This window comes from Passer montanus, unplaced genomic scaffold, assembly GCF_014805655.1.
Source record: "Passer montanus isolate IOZ18808 unplaced genomic scaffold, ASM1480565v1 scaffold2, whole genome shotgun sequence".
NCBI lineage: Eukaryota > Metazoa > Chordata > Aves > Passeriformes > Passeridae > Passer > Passer montanus.
Window position 1 is genome coordinate 9,698,281 of NW_024366591.1, and position 16,058 is coordinate 9,714,338.

The 16,058-nt window shown below is 41.4% G+C and overlaps 1 protein-coding gene across 1 annotated transcript; it reads right to left on the minus strand.

The window, feature by feature from the left end:
• Window positions 1-453: 453 nt before the first annotated feature.
• On the minus strand, window positions 454-14,572 carry GNG4 (G protein subunit gamma 4). Its single transcript, XM_039707759.1, has 3 exons — window positions 14,308-14,572; window positions 7,554-7,659; window positions 454-1,230 (listed from the first exon to the last, which is right to left on the minus strand). The coding sequence occupies exons 2-3, from the start codon at window positions 7,647-7,649 to the stop codon at window positions 1,102-1,104; spliced, it is 225 nt and encodes a 74-aa protein (XP_039563693.1). The 5' UTR covers window positions 7,650-7,659; window positions 14,308-14,572; the 3' UTR covers window positions 454-1,101.
• Between the last annotated feature and the right edge of the window lie 1,486 nt (window positions 14,573-16,058).

The window sequence follows — 16,058 nt, forward strand, 5'->3', positions numbered from 1 at the left end:
AAAATAACAGTTGCTTCCATCAAGTGCCTTGCACGAGCTTAATTTTACTTTATGAAGGCAGTCTTATTTCACACCTCATTCTTTTCCTCTCACTGCACTTTAAAGTTGAAACAAAAAAAACATCCCAGAACCTCCACAAATTACTTGCTGACAACTTAACTAATCTGTGGCCACAAAATGTACAAACACAGTGGCTGTCAACATCACAGTGGTCTTGCTGCATATCCTAGAACAACATTTATTTACCATTACTCTACAGCCCCATAAAGTCCTACTCTCATGGGCAAAAGCATGCAGAAGGCTGCTCAGAAAATGTAATTCCCAATCCCTGTGCCATTCAGGGCAGTTTTACATCCCAGACTAAAACCCTCAGGAACATTTATTTCACAGTTTAGTTTACTTTCTAAATAATTCAAATCATTATAATTCAAAATAATTGATACAAGCAACCACATTTTTCTACGTTTTTATTGATGCAATCCTGATGTGTGACTTTACATCTTCATTCTGCTCGTAGCTACAATGGCAATTTACTAGGATTGTTTTTGTAGTCAAGTTTTTTACAGTCTTCAGAAAACATATTTATAGACACCACTTACTTTATAAGACCAATCACTCTAAACAATGTAAATTACTGGGACTTTTTCCTAAATAGTGCTACTTGAGGAAAAGGTCATGCTACTCTCTTTAGATAGAGATTTTGTAAAGGCAATTGAATTGAATTCACCTTCCAAGGAAAATAAGAATGTTAAAAATAGCTTCAAGAATTGATATGACTCATTTGGATCCCAGAAAAATCTATTACTGGCAAAGATATCTACAATTTGATACTGTACTTGGTATTTTTACTAAGACCAAAAGAATATTTATGAAGTACTGAAATCAAACTTGTACATTGCTCTGAAAGATAAGCATTACCTTGAATTTTTTCTTTTCTTAATTTTTTTTTTAATTTTAGGGGTTTTTTTTAGCCAAAATTGCACTACCTTCCAAAAATATTGTAGGTATGGGGTAAGTGTTGACATCTGAAGAAAAAAATGTTAAAAGCATGCAACACTGATACCAAGTTTTAGCAGATGACATTTTTAATTGAAAACTGACTCAAAGGATAGTACAAAAGAGTTTCTTCTCCCTAAAGGGATTTTCAGATGCAGGTACAGGAATAATAAGGGGATCTTCTCCAATGTGTGCATCACAATATGCCAATAAATCTGCTGCAGCCTTGGATACCTAATAGAAGAGAAGAGAGAACTACTGTAACACTTAATTCTGAACCAATCTGAATTGCAGAAATATTTTTCATAGAGCAAATGATAATGGAAGCTATCGTAAAACAGGGAGTAGATTGCTTTATCCTTTAATGATGTCACATCTCTCAATTTGCTCCTCCTAGGCCTAGTAATCCTTACACACATTTTATCTAACACAGTGACATAGATGGTATTGATTGATATCATCCACGTTGAGCTGTTCTCTGCATCAGAAGGATGTCAGGAGCACACAGTCATTAAAACATTTATATGTTAACCAGCCATAAGCAATAAGGATTCTCCTTGAAGTGTGTTTCTGTAGAGAAACCTGCTTCAGCTCTTACTCCCTTGCATTGGTTTTAAGGTTTTCCACACATACTCTCTCTACCTTCTGCTCTTCTGGTTGCAAAAAAAAAAAAGTTCCTTATGCACATGACTATGAGAGTAAAAAGAAATAATAAATCAGGAACAAAACTTGAACACCATGTGTGATAGGTCTCATTTAAGCTAAATACTGCTCTTTTCAATGAAGCAAGACTAATGGCTTCTGCTTAGTACCTTACTATAAGTAGTACTTTATTCACAGCATTCATTTAAGCTTGAGCACTGCCTTAATATTTTTTAACTTAATATTTTTATACTTCTAAAATAAATAATTCTCAGGTCTTCAAATTGAGGACATGGATTTATGCTTACTGAAAAATCTATAAAAATACAAATACATACAAAAATGTAGCAGTGTGTTGAATATTTGCAAAGCAAGTTATTTTACAGTAAATGAAAAATGAAATATTAAACCTTTTAGTTTTTGCAGCTTTGTGCCATAAGAATATTGGTGGCGGCAGGCCATAGTGACTCATTTATTTTTTCAAGAATTTAGAAAGTGTTTACAAAACTTTTTGTTCTGATCAGTCAGTAAGATATTAATGGCTATCTGTATCTCTTTGCTTTGGTGAATTATTGGGTTTTCAATATTCTGATAGTTGAGAAAATGAATTCTGGAGTGTTTACAAAGAAGTCTTTTCTCTGAGCATGGTGACAGCTTGTACCTCATCAAACACCAGGGTCAGTATGTTTGCACAGCTAGAGTGAAGAGAAGAAACAAATCCCATTTCTGGTATTTTTCCAGCAGGTGTGTCCCCAGTGTTTGCTTTAAGCTTCCCCACGCCCTGCTCGCTTTGACATGAACCCAGCTGTCCTGGTTAAGGGCAAATTTGGGAGAAATAAGCCTATAGAAGGCTTCAGATTAGATCTATGAAGTCAATGAGTTTTGAATCAGAATTTGCATGAAATTTGAATGAACTTCTGAAGACAGTTGCAGACTTTATTTCTCTATTTTCTTTATTTTTAATTTCTGTATGTCTTTGTAGAATGCTTAAACCTATGGAGAACCTGTGGTTGGCACCCCAGTATAAACCATCCCCCTAATGGAGGAAATAAGAGTGTTGAGGTTATTTAAAATCAGTTTGTCTTTGAATTGGCCTGTAAGACAAAAGGGTGGCAGAGACACTACGTATGAATAGAAGACTGCTGGGCACAGGTGAAACAGAAAACTGAAAAAAATCAGAAGAGATGTTCACAAGGACCAGTGCTTCTGAAGAAAGAAGCAAGTAAAACAAAAATGTGTTGAAAGTAACAGACCTCAAAGTACAAAGGATTGTAATGATTTTCCTGTAATGATCTTGTTAGTTTCATGCGTGGATAAGCAATGTCAGCCCAAATATATTGCTTTTCATTCAATGGAAGAGCAGTACAATTTCAGACCACGTTCTTAGGAGGGAGAAACCCAATAATACAATTTCCTGCTTCTCTACATATTGCTGTGCTTTGTTATGATATAACAAAAAAAAAGGGATGTTTCACTAGTAAAAGCTCAGCATACATTTTTGTAGCTAACTTGTCCTGTAATGTTGGTAAGAATGTTGTGAAGCAGAGTAACACATTCACAGAATCACCTGGGTTGGAAAAGACCTTTGAAATTATCAAGTCCAGCCTTTGACCTAACGCCACCTTGTCAACTAGACCATGGCATTTGGTGCCACATCAGTCTTTTCTTAATTCCAGGGATGGCAACTCCACCACGTTCCTGGGTACCCCACTCCAATGCCCCATCACCCCCTTCTGTGAAGAGAAAGCTTTCCTTCAGTGTCATACTGTTTAAGTCACATTTTAGTTTGCTTTTAAACAAACCCTAGTACAATTTATATAAAAATCAACCTGCAACAAGAAACTGAGGAACATGATCATTGTCACAAACTAAACCTGCACTAGACCATTTATTTTCATCCTTTAAACAAATAAAAGGTTTTGAGAATCCTCCCACTGGGATTACAGTAGTCATAAAACAGGTGAATTATAACCATTTCTGCACTAAAAGTAGAGTAACTTAGGCCTGCACAGTGGAATAATGACCATTCACAACAGGGAGTTAAATGAGTTGATCACAGTCCAGGAGCAATGAAAACACGAGTTCCCAAGGTTGTGGAGCAGTGTTGGCAAAGTCAGACCAAAAAAGAGCAAAATACAATATTGCCTCCAGCAAGTTGCCTGCTCAGTGTCTTTATTGGGAAGAGCAGTGGTGCAAGGCCTGTGCACTGGGCATGGCACCAAGGACCAGCAGGGATGGCTGCTTGGGCACAGGCAGCAGCCAGAGGTGCCCCACGGCCAGGGCTGCGGGCTGTGCTCACACACTGATGTGCTGACTGCGTGCCATGGAAGGAGTGGGATGGAGCCCAATCTCTCCTAGCTTTTACTCGCCTTTGGGGTTACTTGTAGCTGAATGTTGCTGGACAGCTTCAAAATAGCTTTTCCTAAGAATTAAAATAAATGCATGGGATTTGAATATTCAAATGAAGTGAACGCATTTATCATGTCAGCTTTCCTATGCAGTATGGCTTGGTCTGCAAGTTCAAAGTAATTTATACATATTGCAGAAGTGGCTAAAGGAAAAAAAATCAGCCTCCAGTTTGATTGATGAATTCTATCAGAAAGTTAACACCTCATTTTTTTTAAAAATCTGTTTAAGGTGCATGGACTAGAAGATGGAGTATATAGGTATCACACTGATTCTCACATTTTGTAGAATTACTCTTACTCTTGCAAAAACCACATCTGGTTATCAATTTAACAATAGGGAAAAATGTCCAACAAATCACTCAACCCTGATCCTTTACAGAATTAGTCTCAGGAGGACTGTGAAATTTTACCATTATATTTCAGAGTAGCAGAGGTGATAAAAACTGCCAGAGTTAGTACATCCTGTTAGCTGCACTAATAATTATAAGCTTCAGTGACAGGGCAAAATGCTGCAATTACAATGTCTTCTGCCTTGTCATGGATTGTGACTAATTACCATCCTTGCAACAACACCCACTCTGCTTATCCTTTATATCTAAAACAAAGACATTCACACACATTTATTGGCATTCTCACTGTTCATCTCCCAACACTATTCAGGACCAGTTAGGAATACTTCCTATCTTCTTTAGGAAAAAGAAAATGGAATGACAACTGATATGCCAAGGGTCTTAAATGTCAGAGCACTGTTGCTTTTCTGCTTGAAAAGATTAAGTAGTGCTTTTTTTCTGAGGACAACTCTGATAAACACCAATACTAACTTTACTTTCTCAGTTTTACTGCTAGCACCTTTAGAAGACACATTATTCTACTAGTCATGAGGCCACTGTTCACCTGATTTTACTTTGGTGTTTCCTAGCTTGAGATCTGTGTTTCCAGCTTCCTACTTACTTCTCCTTTATAACTCTAGCTGTTCCTTTGCCAGGTAAGACAGGTTCAATTATGATCCTTCTGGCATTCCTATGGTTTATAAAAATCCTCCTTCCAATTACCAATCAATACACCAATAACTCCAACCATCACTTGAGTTGTCCTGCTTCTTTCACACCTCAGCAGCAAGTTGTCTTTGTGGAACCTCAGAACACAGCACTGCTTTGCTGCTCTGACTGGCTAGAGGACTTAATAGTACTTCTTAAATTAGTTGAAAAATCCAGAATACAGTGGAGAGTCAGCAACTATCAACATACTTTTAACTACAGCATTTTAAATGAGTAGACGCAACTCTTGCTGATTACAGCAGCTGCTGTAATTTGCATTGGAAACAAAATGCCTCCGTAGTAGAAAAATAAACTGGAACTTCTGATTTTCCCAGCCAATAACACAGGCACTTCTTCCATGTTAGCAATGTGGTCTTGCCTATTGTGGCAATAACAACTTGGCTATAGCTATTTGCAAAAGAGGGTTTAATTAAATTATTTGGAAAGCCCTGATCTTTTGTTAAATGTCTAACTAGTTTAATCAGATGCAAAACACCAGGGGAAAAAAGGTAGTAAGTTCATTGATCTACCTTTACAGTAATGATCTGAGAACTTAAAATCTCCCACTGAAACCACTGGAAAGTCTCTTGGTAAAATTTGACTGTGCTGAAACACACACTTAACTGATTCAAGATTAAAAAGCCAAGCAGATTTTGAAGGATAAAAAGCCCATCAACTGTTTCTCACAATTCCTTATATGCTTGTTCAGAGAAATTCTAGAAATCAATGCATTTTGAAAAGTTATATTTGTTTTATATTAGTGTAGGAACCCTCATAATTCTGAAACATGCCAAATTTTCTTTTGTGTGTTTTTGGTCCCAGGCTGTTTCAAAAAGTGAAATAATTGCACTTTCAAGCTACCTGTTTTTTAGGTCTGCCACATTTGTAATAACTGTGTTCATTTTAATTAAACTGACTGTAAAAATAACCTATGTCTTTCTTGTAGCTATGTCTTTTTTGCATATGCAATTAAGAATGTTATACACCTAACTAATGAAGCTATTTGCAAAACAGACCTAATGATGTGGGACCTGACAGTTGCCACTGCATACACAGAAGCAAGTTTAAGGCAATCTACTAAGTATCAACAATTTCAAGTGCCAGTAAACTGGGCCATATCTTTCCAACACTTTCCTCTGCCACCCACACCCTCCCTTGTCAGTTCTGTCCATGCAGCTGCAATATGACCTGGGACTAACCAAGGCAGACCTTCTTTCACTGCAGGAAGCAAGCACCTGTCCCTGTGAACAGGTTATGTGATGAATTTGTGACACGCTGTGAAACAGAGAAAGCACTTTTGCCACTTCAATGGTCTTACAAGACATCACTAAAAACTGCCACAAAACAGTGACTGAAATGTCTTTTTTCATATGAGCAAGACTGACCACTCATGTGAATTGTGCTAATATTTCTGAATTATAAATATTACTTCTCCAGCTGGTGAGTTTGTGATCTGAGACTATTTTAAAAATCACAACTATATACTACTGTCCCCATGCTGACTACATGCAGACTTTCAGCACAGAGGACGGATGGACAAACAGACTGAGTAAAGACCTACATGAAGATTTTAATGTACAACATTTCTAAATTGTCCTACTGACTTAATAATCTCAGTTACAGTTTGTAGCAACTCGGTTGCAGTTGTTTGTAGAGAACTGGGTAATTTCAACGCATTACTTTTTAAAGATGGAAAGAACTTCTTCCTTGTAGAGACTGGATTTTTATCGAAATAATTATTCCCTATTTTCAGAGGAAGAGAGCAAAAGAAATAAGCATTGCTTTCTTAAAAACTTCCAAGGCATTTTTAGCTTCTAGGTTCTTGGTACTTCACAAAATTTTAGCCTAGTGGAAAGAATGACATGCAAGAATAATCCACGGGATTTTTTAGTTAAAAAAACAGAAAACCTCTGCTTAATAGTCCCTTTAATGATAATATTTAATCCACAAGATGCATGATGAAACCAAATCTTCACATACAACACATTATCAAGTGTGAAGAATCATAACTGGACACTGCAATCTCACACGATTTTCGTGCAATGATACCTGCACTAAAACAAAACAAAGCAAAGCAATTCAGCTTGTCTCATCATTATTCAAAAATTTTGCAATTAAAGATTTATTCCAATTCTTAAAGGAGAAAAATAAAAAAATCAGAGCTGCACTTAAATTCAGCTGGAGGTAACAAGGAAGAGCACCCACCAGCTGATTTTAAGTATTTCACAAAATACCACTTTTGACAAACATGACAGACACTCACACAGAAGCAGACTTGAAGCCAGGCTTTGGAAATCACTTCACTAGAACCCACAGCTGGTATGTAACTCACTCACAGAACTGAATATTTTTTAATTGCTCAAGACAGATTCTTGACTTCTGCATTATTAAGGGCATACTGTTCCACAAACTAGCCAGTGAATCCAAAATATCAGTGAATTCAAAATATCAACAATAAGTCTAAGTTTACCTTTATTCTATCCATGTATGCTTCCATTTTTAATTGCTCCACAGCTTTCCTGGCTTGAGAAATACTGGTTGTACTGTTTGACACTAGTTCCTTCATTTTGTTTTTCCTGGAAAAGATGAAGTTGAGACCATTTAAAGAACAGGCAGCAAAAGCAGCAATCACTGAGAGGACAGCTATCTGAACTCTAACCAGCCCTTGCCCACCACATCAACACTGCCAGGCTGTTGGTCACGAATACAAAGCAGACACCATTTATTTCTGTTCTCTTGCTCCATGGCACTTTATTGCATTACATATTTGCATCCTCGATCATCAGCATTCTGCCTGAATCCTGCAAATGACATACAAATGCAGAGCACATGACCATGACTTCAGCGTGAAAATGGTTGCCCTGGTTCACGTTGCCAACGCAGAACAGCTGTTCACAAACAGACCTTGCAGGCATTGCACAGTTTGGCTCCACGCCCCAGTTACACCTAGAAACATCAAAACAAGCTCAGAAGTGTGTGCAGTGGAAATTAATGCCACACCACTCTCACCAAGCATCAGAGAGAAATTTTAAGATAGAGAATGAGTCAGAATTCTGACTATTGATAAAAGAAGTTTAGAAATGAAGTAACAGATTAAGAAGAAATAATGCAGAGGTTTCTAACTTTTTGCTTAGACACTCCAGAAAAGTTTAAAGATGACTAAAGCCAGTACAGTATGCTGTACAGTAGAGGATGCTTTATTTTTTAAGAGATCTGCAGCTCTTGGGAAGGGACATCTAGGAAAGGTATGGCAGCATTTGGTTCTGTTGCATTGCTTCTCCCTGGGGATTAAATCAGCTCAATATCCAGCAGTCCTCAGCACTGTTACCTGTTAAATGAGTTGAGATGTCCACATTCAGACCTTGACTAACTTACAATATCTGTGCCAGAGGTGGTCTGCAGGTCACACCCCCTTGTGCTGACACCTCCATGTGCTCTGGCCCAGCACAAGGAACAGTCACTGTTCTGAAGTCACTGGAGGTTGGACTGAGGCCACAGGGAAAGATGATGGGATACAGATGTCCTACACAGGTCTCAGACTAGCTGTACTAGCTAGTAAGACCGGATGCTGAGGTTTCAATCAGGCAACATTCCCCTGTGGTCCTTTCCACAAGGGCCACCTGCAGCCAGATTAGTCTGGCATCAAGCCTCGGAAACCAATCTAAAGTTCAGCAAAATGCAAAGGACACAGAGTGTGAGAGGCAGATGGGATACAGGAGAAAAACACACACACAAGGAGGCACTTTTTGCACTGCTGCCAAAGCAGTTTTAGGCTCAGACCCTTCAAAATTAATACTTCCAGCTTATTTCTGGATAAGAAGCAAACACCTAGAACCACACAAATTTCCTTTCTTGAACCTTGATAGCTTACCTGATCCAGTCACTGGGGTGTAAGATACAAACAGGAAATAAAGTAGGACACTGGAAATGCTCTTGTAAAAAAACCTGTACATACAGTGCCCCTGTTAGACTCAAGACAAGTACACAATCCATAGCAAAAAAAGAATGTAGAAATAATTTTTAACTACTTTGATTTTGCTAAACACAAATTCTCAGAGACAAGACAAAGACAGCTGTTTCTTCTCACAGCCTGGCATGACACAAACTGCTTCTTAAAATCAGTAACCTGTGCTGTAAAATAGATGGTGTAATACAAATGCCATGGTGAGCCATGCTCAACACTAATTTGAAGAAACAATAGAATCTTTTTCTTTCAGATCTAGTATAAGTCAAGGCAGGGAAATGCTACTTTAAAATCTATTAATTGTGCCAAACAAAACAAGAGCTTGAACATATGCCAAGAAAAAGAGCAGGTTTTCTGCATATACATGTGTCATTTGAATGGAACACAAGTTTCCCCCTTGCATGCTCTGATGAAATAAAATCGTGTCAGAACACAGCAGGTTCTTTGTCTTCATCTTTGTTTACAATTTTTAACTCATATTCCTTACAAGGCATGGGACTGAACATATGTGGATGAACTGGCTTTGCATAAAATGCCATGTACTGTATGAAAATCTACAACCAAGCCACAGCTTTCAATCCATTGTGAGATGTGTTTTGACTTGCAGTGGAAAGCCAAAGAGCAGAAAAGGTACAAGACATTCAGAAAAAGAGAAGGCTCTGAATTACAGCTCATCTCTGGATTTTTTGTTAGACTCAACCTTCTCACTTTTAAGTATCAACCCATCCATAAAAATTAGAATAAACACATTTAGCTTTGTTTACAAAATGATACCCCCACAAGACTGAATCATTTAAATTTTATCATCTCCACATCTACCTTACTAATGATCACAAAGTCAAAAATGTCAAAGCTAAATCAAGTCAGAGGCCTTTCTACATTTGCCACAAACATTTAAATTAAACTGAATTAAGCAACTGCAACTCCCTGAACAGTCCAGAGAATTCCAGATCTCCCAAGTCTTTCTGGCAATTCACTCACTCATACTGTAAAAGCTATAACCATTAGTGTTAGACAATGTGAACTGTCACTAGCTACAACAAAGTTGGCAAGAACAGCGTTCATAGTACTTCCAGCCAGTGTTTAAGCATTTACAGAATAAGAATTGAATTAAGTCCATAGTGGAATTCTGAAAAGGCTATTAGGCATAAAAATGCTTCTAAAAATTCAAACCATGTTTCTAAAACAATGCCACACAGATAATGTATCCTTACCTATATTCTGAAACACCAAATGGGAAAAAAAATAAAAATCTTGACTAGTAAAGCATTTAACAGTATCAAAAAACCAAACAGAATATGAGGCTTCTTAAATAACTTTAAACCAAAAGAAAAAGTCTGGTACCAGGCATTTCAGACATGAGAGAAAATTTCCACTTATCCCCAGCAAGAGGTTCGTTTATACTCTGAAGTACAAACATTTATTCTGTTCCAAATCCTGCTCCAACCTTTACATGCATTTAAATATTTAACTACTGTATTTCTGGAAGTGTTTAGCATCCATTTAAGTTTTTAATTTCCTACAGACAGGTATGGTTCCATAACTTTGCGAGACTGACTTCTCCTCACATACCAAGCTACATATACCTCTACCTTCTCTCACTCTCTGCAAACACCATATGTAATAGGGCCTGAAATGGTGCAGAGTACATATCTGTGCATCATTTAAGGCCCTATTACATATGGTGTGATGTTGACAATGAGAACTGTACTCACTTTCAAACCAGGCTGTGATAAAGATCCTTCTTGCAGACAAAACTTTGTATGACACTTGATTCTGTTCTCCTTAGGACCTGTGATAATAACCTTAAGCTTAATATTCTTTAATGAAATAAAACTGTTACTTAGAAATAAAGCTCTGGAGAGAAGAGAAATTTTAATTACAAGAGAATCTATTACACACCCATCCCCTGGAATATGACGAAGCCTCTCCTTCAAACACCCTCTTGCAGGATGTGTTTCATCTGAGGCTGCAGCCTGACAAATGGATCTCATCCTCTCTCTTAAGATGACTCCTCTTACACTGTCCAGGTATTCTCTAGGCCTTTAGTCCCACAGGAAGGCACATTTATCTTTATATAGTACCTGGGTGACCAGTCTACAGGATCATGGAATGCACCTTTAAAGGCTGGAAGGCACCTTTAAAGATCACCTGGTTCAAGGAAATGCAATGTTCCTGTAATGAGCAGGAACATCTGCTATAACAAGTTGCTCAGGGCCCTATCCAAGCTGACCTGGAATGTTTCCAGGGAGGGGGCATCCACCACTTCTCTGGGTAACATATTACAGTGCTTCACCACACTCATGGTAAAGCTTTTTTCCTTACATCTGGTCTGAATCAACCCACTTTAGTTTAAAACCATTACCGTTCATCCTTTCACAACTGGCCCTGCTAAAAATTCTGCCCCAGTTTTTCTTTTAAGCCTCTTTTTATTACTGAAAGGCTGCAGTAAGGTCTCCTCAGAGCCTTTCCTTCCTTAGGATGAACAATTTGAGCTCTTTCAGATATTCCTCACAGGAGAGGTGCTCCAGCCCCTTGATATCCTGGGGTCCCTCTCCTGGACTCGCTCCAAGAGGTCAGTGTCCTTGCTGTGCTGGGGACCTCAGATGGATGCAGTGTGGATGCAGTGCTACCACAGCTGAGTAAGGGGCAGAATCACCCCCCTGGACCTGCTGACAACATCCCTTTGGATGTGAGCCTCTTTTTATTATTGAAAGGCTGCAGAAAGGTCTTCTCGGAGCTTTTCCTTCCTTAGGATGAACAATTTGAGCTCTTTCAGATATTCCTCACAGGAGAGGTGCTCCAGCCCCTTGATATCCTGGTGTCCCTCTCCTGGACTCGCTCCAAGAGGTCAGTGTCCTTGCTGTGCTGGGGACCTCAGATGGATGCAGTGTGGATGCAGTGCTACCACAGCTGAGTAAGGGGCAGAATCACCCCCCTGGACCTGCTGACAACATCCCTTTTGATGTTTAAAAGGAGTAATTTCTCCCCATCATTTGAATTACCTAAAACCCCTGGAACCAGAAATTCTCAGCTGGGTTTGCTGCTACTCATTCCTGGCTGTTTTTACGTTGGATCAATATAGGCACACATCAATACAGGCCCTGATAATCACTTTAGTTGCAGTAACTGTGCTAACGAGCAGCCTTCATGCAGCCTACATGTTACTGCTGCAGCCGGCAGACCTGGATTATACAGGAGCTCATTTAGCCAGGGTATTTTTGTGCAGTACACCGAGTTCATTGGCCTGGTCTCTATTGATTCTTTTCTTTTAGGGGAACACTGGCTGGGCTAACGAAGAACAGTGACAGCAGCTACACAGCCTTTTTTAGCCAAACAGTTTCTGCTGACTGGCACCCCACACCAGACAGCCCTTTCCTAAAGCATCACTCCTGAAAGCTGCGCAGCGACAGCCTCCCAGCCAGCTGCATTTTCTGGCGTTTTGTTTACCTCACTTCATCCTTTTTCTGGGTTCTGCACGTAACTCATGTGTGCTGAAGTTCTTCATTTCCCAGGCTCCTAAAAATGCTTGTGAAGAGCAGCTTTTTCCTTTTTTGTTTTACAGTGAATGATTGTACCCAACAGCACTTCAAAGGTAAATTTATCTTATTATAATGCATAAAGCTGCATAAAGATTTGCAGGTATAGCTTGATGCTGCATTGGGGTGAGGAGTGCAACCTTCACCTGCTAACATTATAAATACTTGATAGTAAAATGCAGAAAAAGTCTAAAAACTTGAGTAACATAGAAGCAAAACTGAATTTTCATGTTCAAGGATGGATTTCTACAAGAAACAGAGATGAAAAGCTGCATTCCCCCCCCCCCGCCCCCAGCTCCAAGTACAATCTTAAAATGCCATACCTTAAAAGTGACCTCTGGAACTCAATCTAAAAAGCCCTAAACCAAATTGCTGCCTTAATCTAAAGTCATGGACCTGAAATTACTAGATTAGAAAACATGGGGTTGACAACTCCAAAGAAAACCTTCCACACAAGCTCTGTATTCTGTGGACCACACAGCCCAATAGGAAAGTTAACCCAATCAATCACTGAACTAAGTTCCACTGACATTAGTGGGAAACATCCCTGGATAATGACCTGCAAATCACATCCTAAATCGAGGAAAGATCGTCACATTTCATTATCCACTTGCAGGAACATAAACAGCAAAATTTACAGCCTCACAGCTGTTCCATGCCAATCTGGTATACCAAAGAAATTAAAAGAGAGAAAAAAAATAAAAAGAAATGGAAAGAAACCCAACTTGAAAGAAACCCAACCCTGCTATCTCAGTTCTTACCCTAAGATTTACAGCAACTGATGTAGCTCTGTAAAGAGAGAGGCAGGGTAAGGAATCCTTTTCTTTCTCTATCTCATGGCTACACAAAGAATTTCAAGAAAATTACTGCAGCTTTTCAGTCCATCTCCTAAGGAGAAGCTTAGTACTACGAGCAGAAATTATTAGATTAAAGGCAAGAACAATTGTTCACAATAAGGAAAGAATGCAATTTTCATACCATAACCGTGGTGACTTTGAAAATAACTTCTCCTCATGTAACTGCAAATCAGCAAAACTCCAACAGCTTAGTTCTTATCTAACATGTCCAGTACTATATCCAGTTTAATTGTCAAGTTCCGAAAATTCTTGCCATCATACCCAAATTTTTACTAAGAATTATAATCTTGCTTCTGAACATTAAAAAAAAAATCAAAGGAAGCAATGGCTGAAGTAATGTGATATTTCCCAAAGACAATCTTTTTGTACAATATAATTTATCATCAGTATACAGGTTATATGAACAGCCCAGCAAACCACCAGAGATTTGGAAAGTCTGAGGCAGAAAGATTTTTCCTGGCTACTATTTTACCTCTTCAGCTAATTTTGAAAGATAGCCGTGAGCTTTCAAAGAAAGACACAGGAAATTTTGATTATTCCTCTTAAACCCCACTTAAAACGTATTTGAACAGAATTGTAACCTACAATATAGGGAGAGCTTCTCCGGGAAGCTCGGCACTGCATCCCCTGCAGGGCAGAAGCGTTTTTTAAGTTGTTATTCCGAGTTTTCTGTCTCACTGCGCTGCCCTAATGGCTCTGCTGTGCAGCAGCTCCCAGCTCCGCACATCAGCGATCGCGCCCGCAGCAGCCGGGCAGCGGGAGCTGCTCCTCCGCCAGCGCGGGCCGGCCAGCGGGCAAAGCGCCGCTGCCCTGAGCCCTCGCCCCAGGCAGAGCCCCCCTCCCGCCGCCCGTACCGCGGGGTACCTGGGCTCGGGGCTCTCCGGAGAAGGACGCTCCCCGCCGCTGCCGAGCCCAGAGCCCGGCGCCGACTCCTGCGGATAACCGGGAAACTCCGGCTCGCGCGGCCGCCGCCGGCCCCTGCCCACCCGCAGCAGCCCACGGGACCAGCGGGACGCCGGGCCCGGCCAAGGGATTCCCGGGACACCAGCGCCGGCCGCCGGCCGGAGAAAGCCCCGCGCGAAACCCCGGCCCGCCCTGCGCTGGGCGCCCCTCCCGGCACCTTCTCCCGCCCGGGCCCCGGGCACTCCCTCCTTCCCTCCCTCCCTCCCTCTTTCCCGCCCTCCCCGCGCGGGCGGCAGGCTGCGGGCAGCCCGGCGCTGGCACAGGGCGCGGCGGGGCGGGGCGGCCGCGGGCCCGGAGCCGCCGCCCTCACGCTCCGCCTGCCGCTGTCCCTCCCGATCCCCGCGGCAGCCGCCTCCTGCCCCGGCTCCAGCAGGCGCTAGGGATCGAGCCATCATCCAGGTATTCTCAAACAGAATCACAGACCACAGAAACAAAATGCATTAGATTGGAAAAGACCTCTGAGATCATCGAGTCCAACCTTTGGTCGAACACCGCTCTCTCAACTAGACCGTGGATACGTGCCATATCCAGTCTTCCCTTAAACACACCGGGAACAGTGACTCCAGCGCGTCGCTGAGCAACCCATTCCAAAGTTTAACCACCATTACGTGAAGAAATTCCTCCTTCTGTCGAAACGGAACCTCCCCTGGCACGGCTAGAGGCCATTCCCTCTCATCCTGTTATTTGTGACCTGGAAGAAGAGACCGGCTCCCACCTGGCTACAGCCTCCTTTCCTGTGTAGAGAACGCTTAAGGTCTCCCGAGTTTCCTTTCCTCCAGGCTAACCATCCCCAGCTCCTGCAGCCACTCCTCACAGGACCTGAGCTCCCTTCACCAAGTCCATTTCCCTTCTCTGGACGTGCTCCAGCATCTCAGCATCCTTCCTGAACGGAGGGGCCCAAAACTGCACACAGAACACTCAAGGTGCAGCCTCACCAGTGCTGTGCACAGCACGGTCACTGCCCTGGCCCTGCTGGCCACACTGGTGCTGATCCAGGCCAGGATGCCATCAGCCTTCTCGGCCACCTGGGCACTGCTGGCTCATGTTGAGCTGGGCACTGACCAGCACTCCCAGGTCCTTTTCCACCAGGCCGCTTCCAGCCACTCTGCCCCCAGCCCGTAGTGCTGCACCTCAAACAGCAAAGCCTGAATGGCACTGGGGTGCGGGGTGAGAGCCCGCAGTGCCTGTCCTGCCCTCACACACAGCAACAGAGGATGACGGAAAAAGCGTGTCATGGGGAAGGGAACTGCTGTGGGAAAGGGGCTGCTTAGATTCACCTTGTCAGGGCTAGTATGTCAGAACAACACAATTCAGCTTCATAGAGCAATGTTGATATGGTTCTCCTTATAAAAGCTGTATGGTTCAGCAGCATTTAAAAGTGCCAGTTAACATCTTTAACTGAAAATGTTGTCAGCTGCAATAACCCATCTGGATGACCAGTCTCATTGGTTTTTTCCCCAGTAAGATGGCAGTTCCCTCTGGAGTGGTGTAGGTTTTCTCCCACCTGCCCTCAGCACATTTTCTCATTCCATCATAATGGAGCAGAATTCCCAAGTAACATTTGTTTTCTATATGGAAGAGAACAAAGAAGAGTCCTATTTCTAAAGGTGCTTTGGAGCAAGGACAGCCTCTTCTGAGATGGAGACGATGGC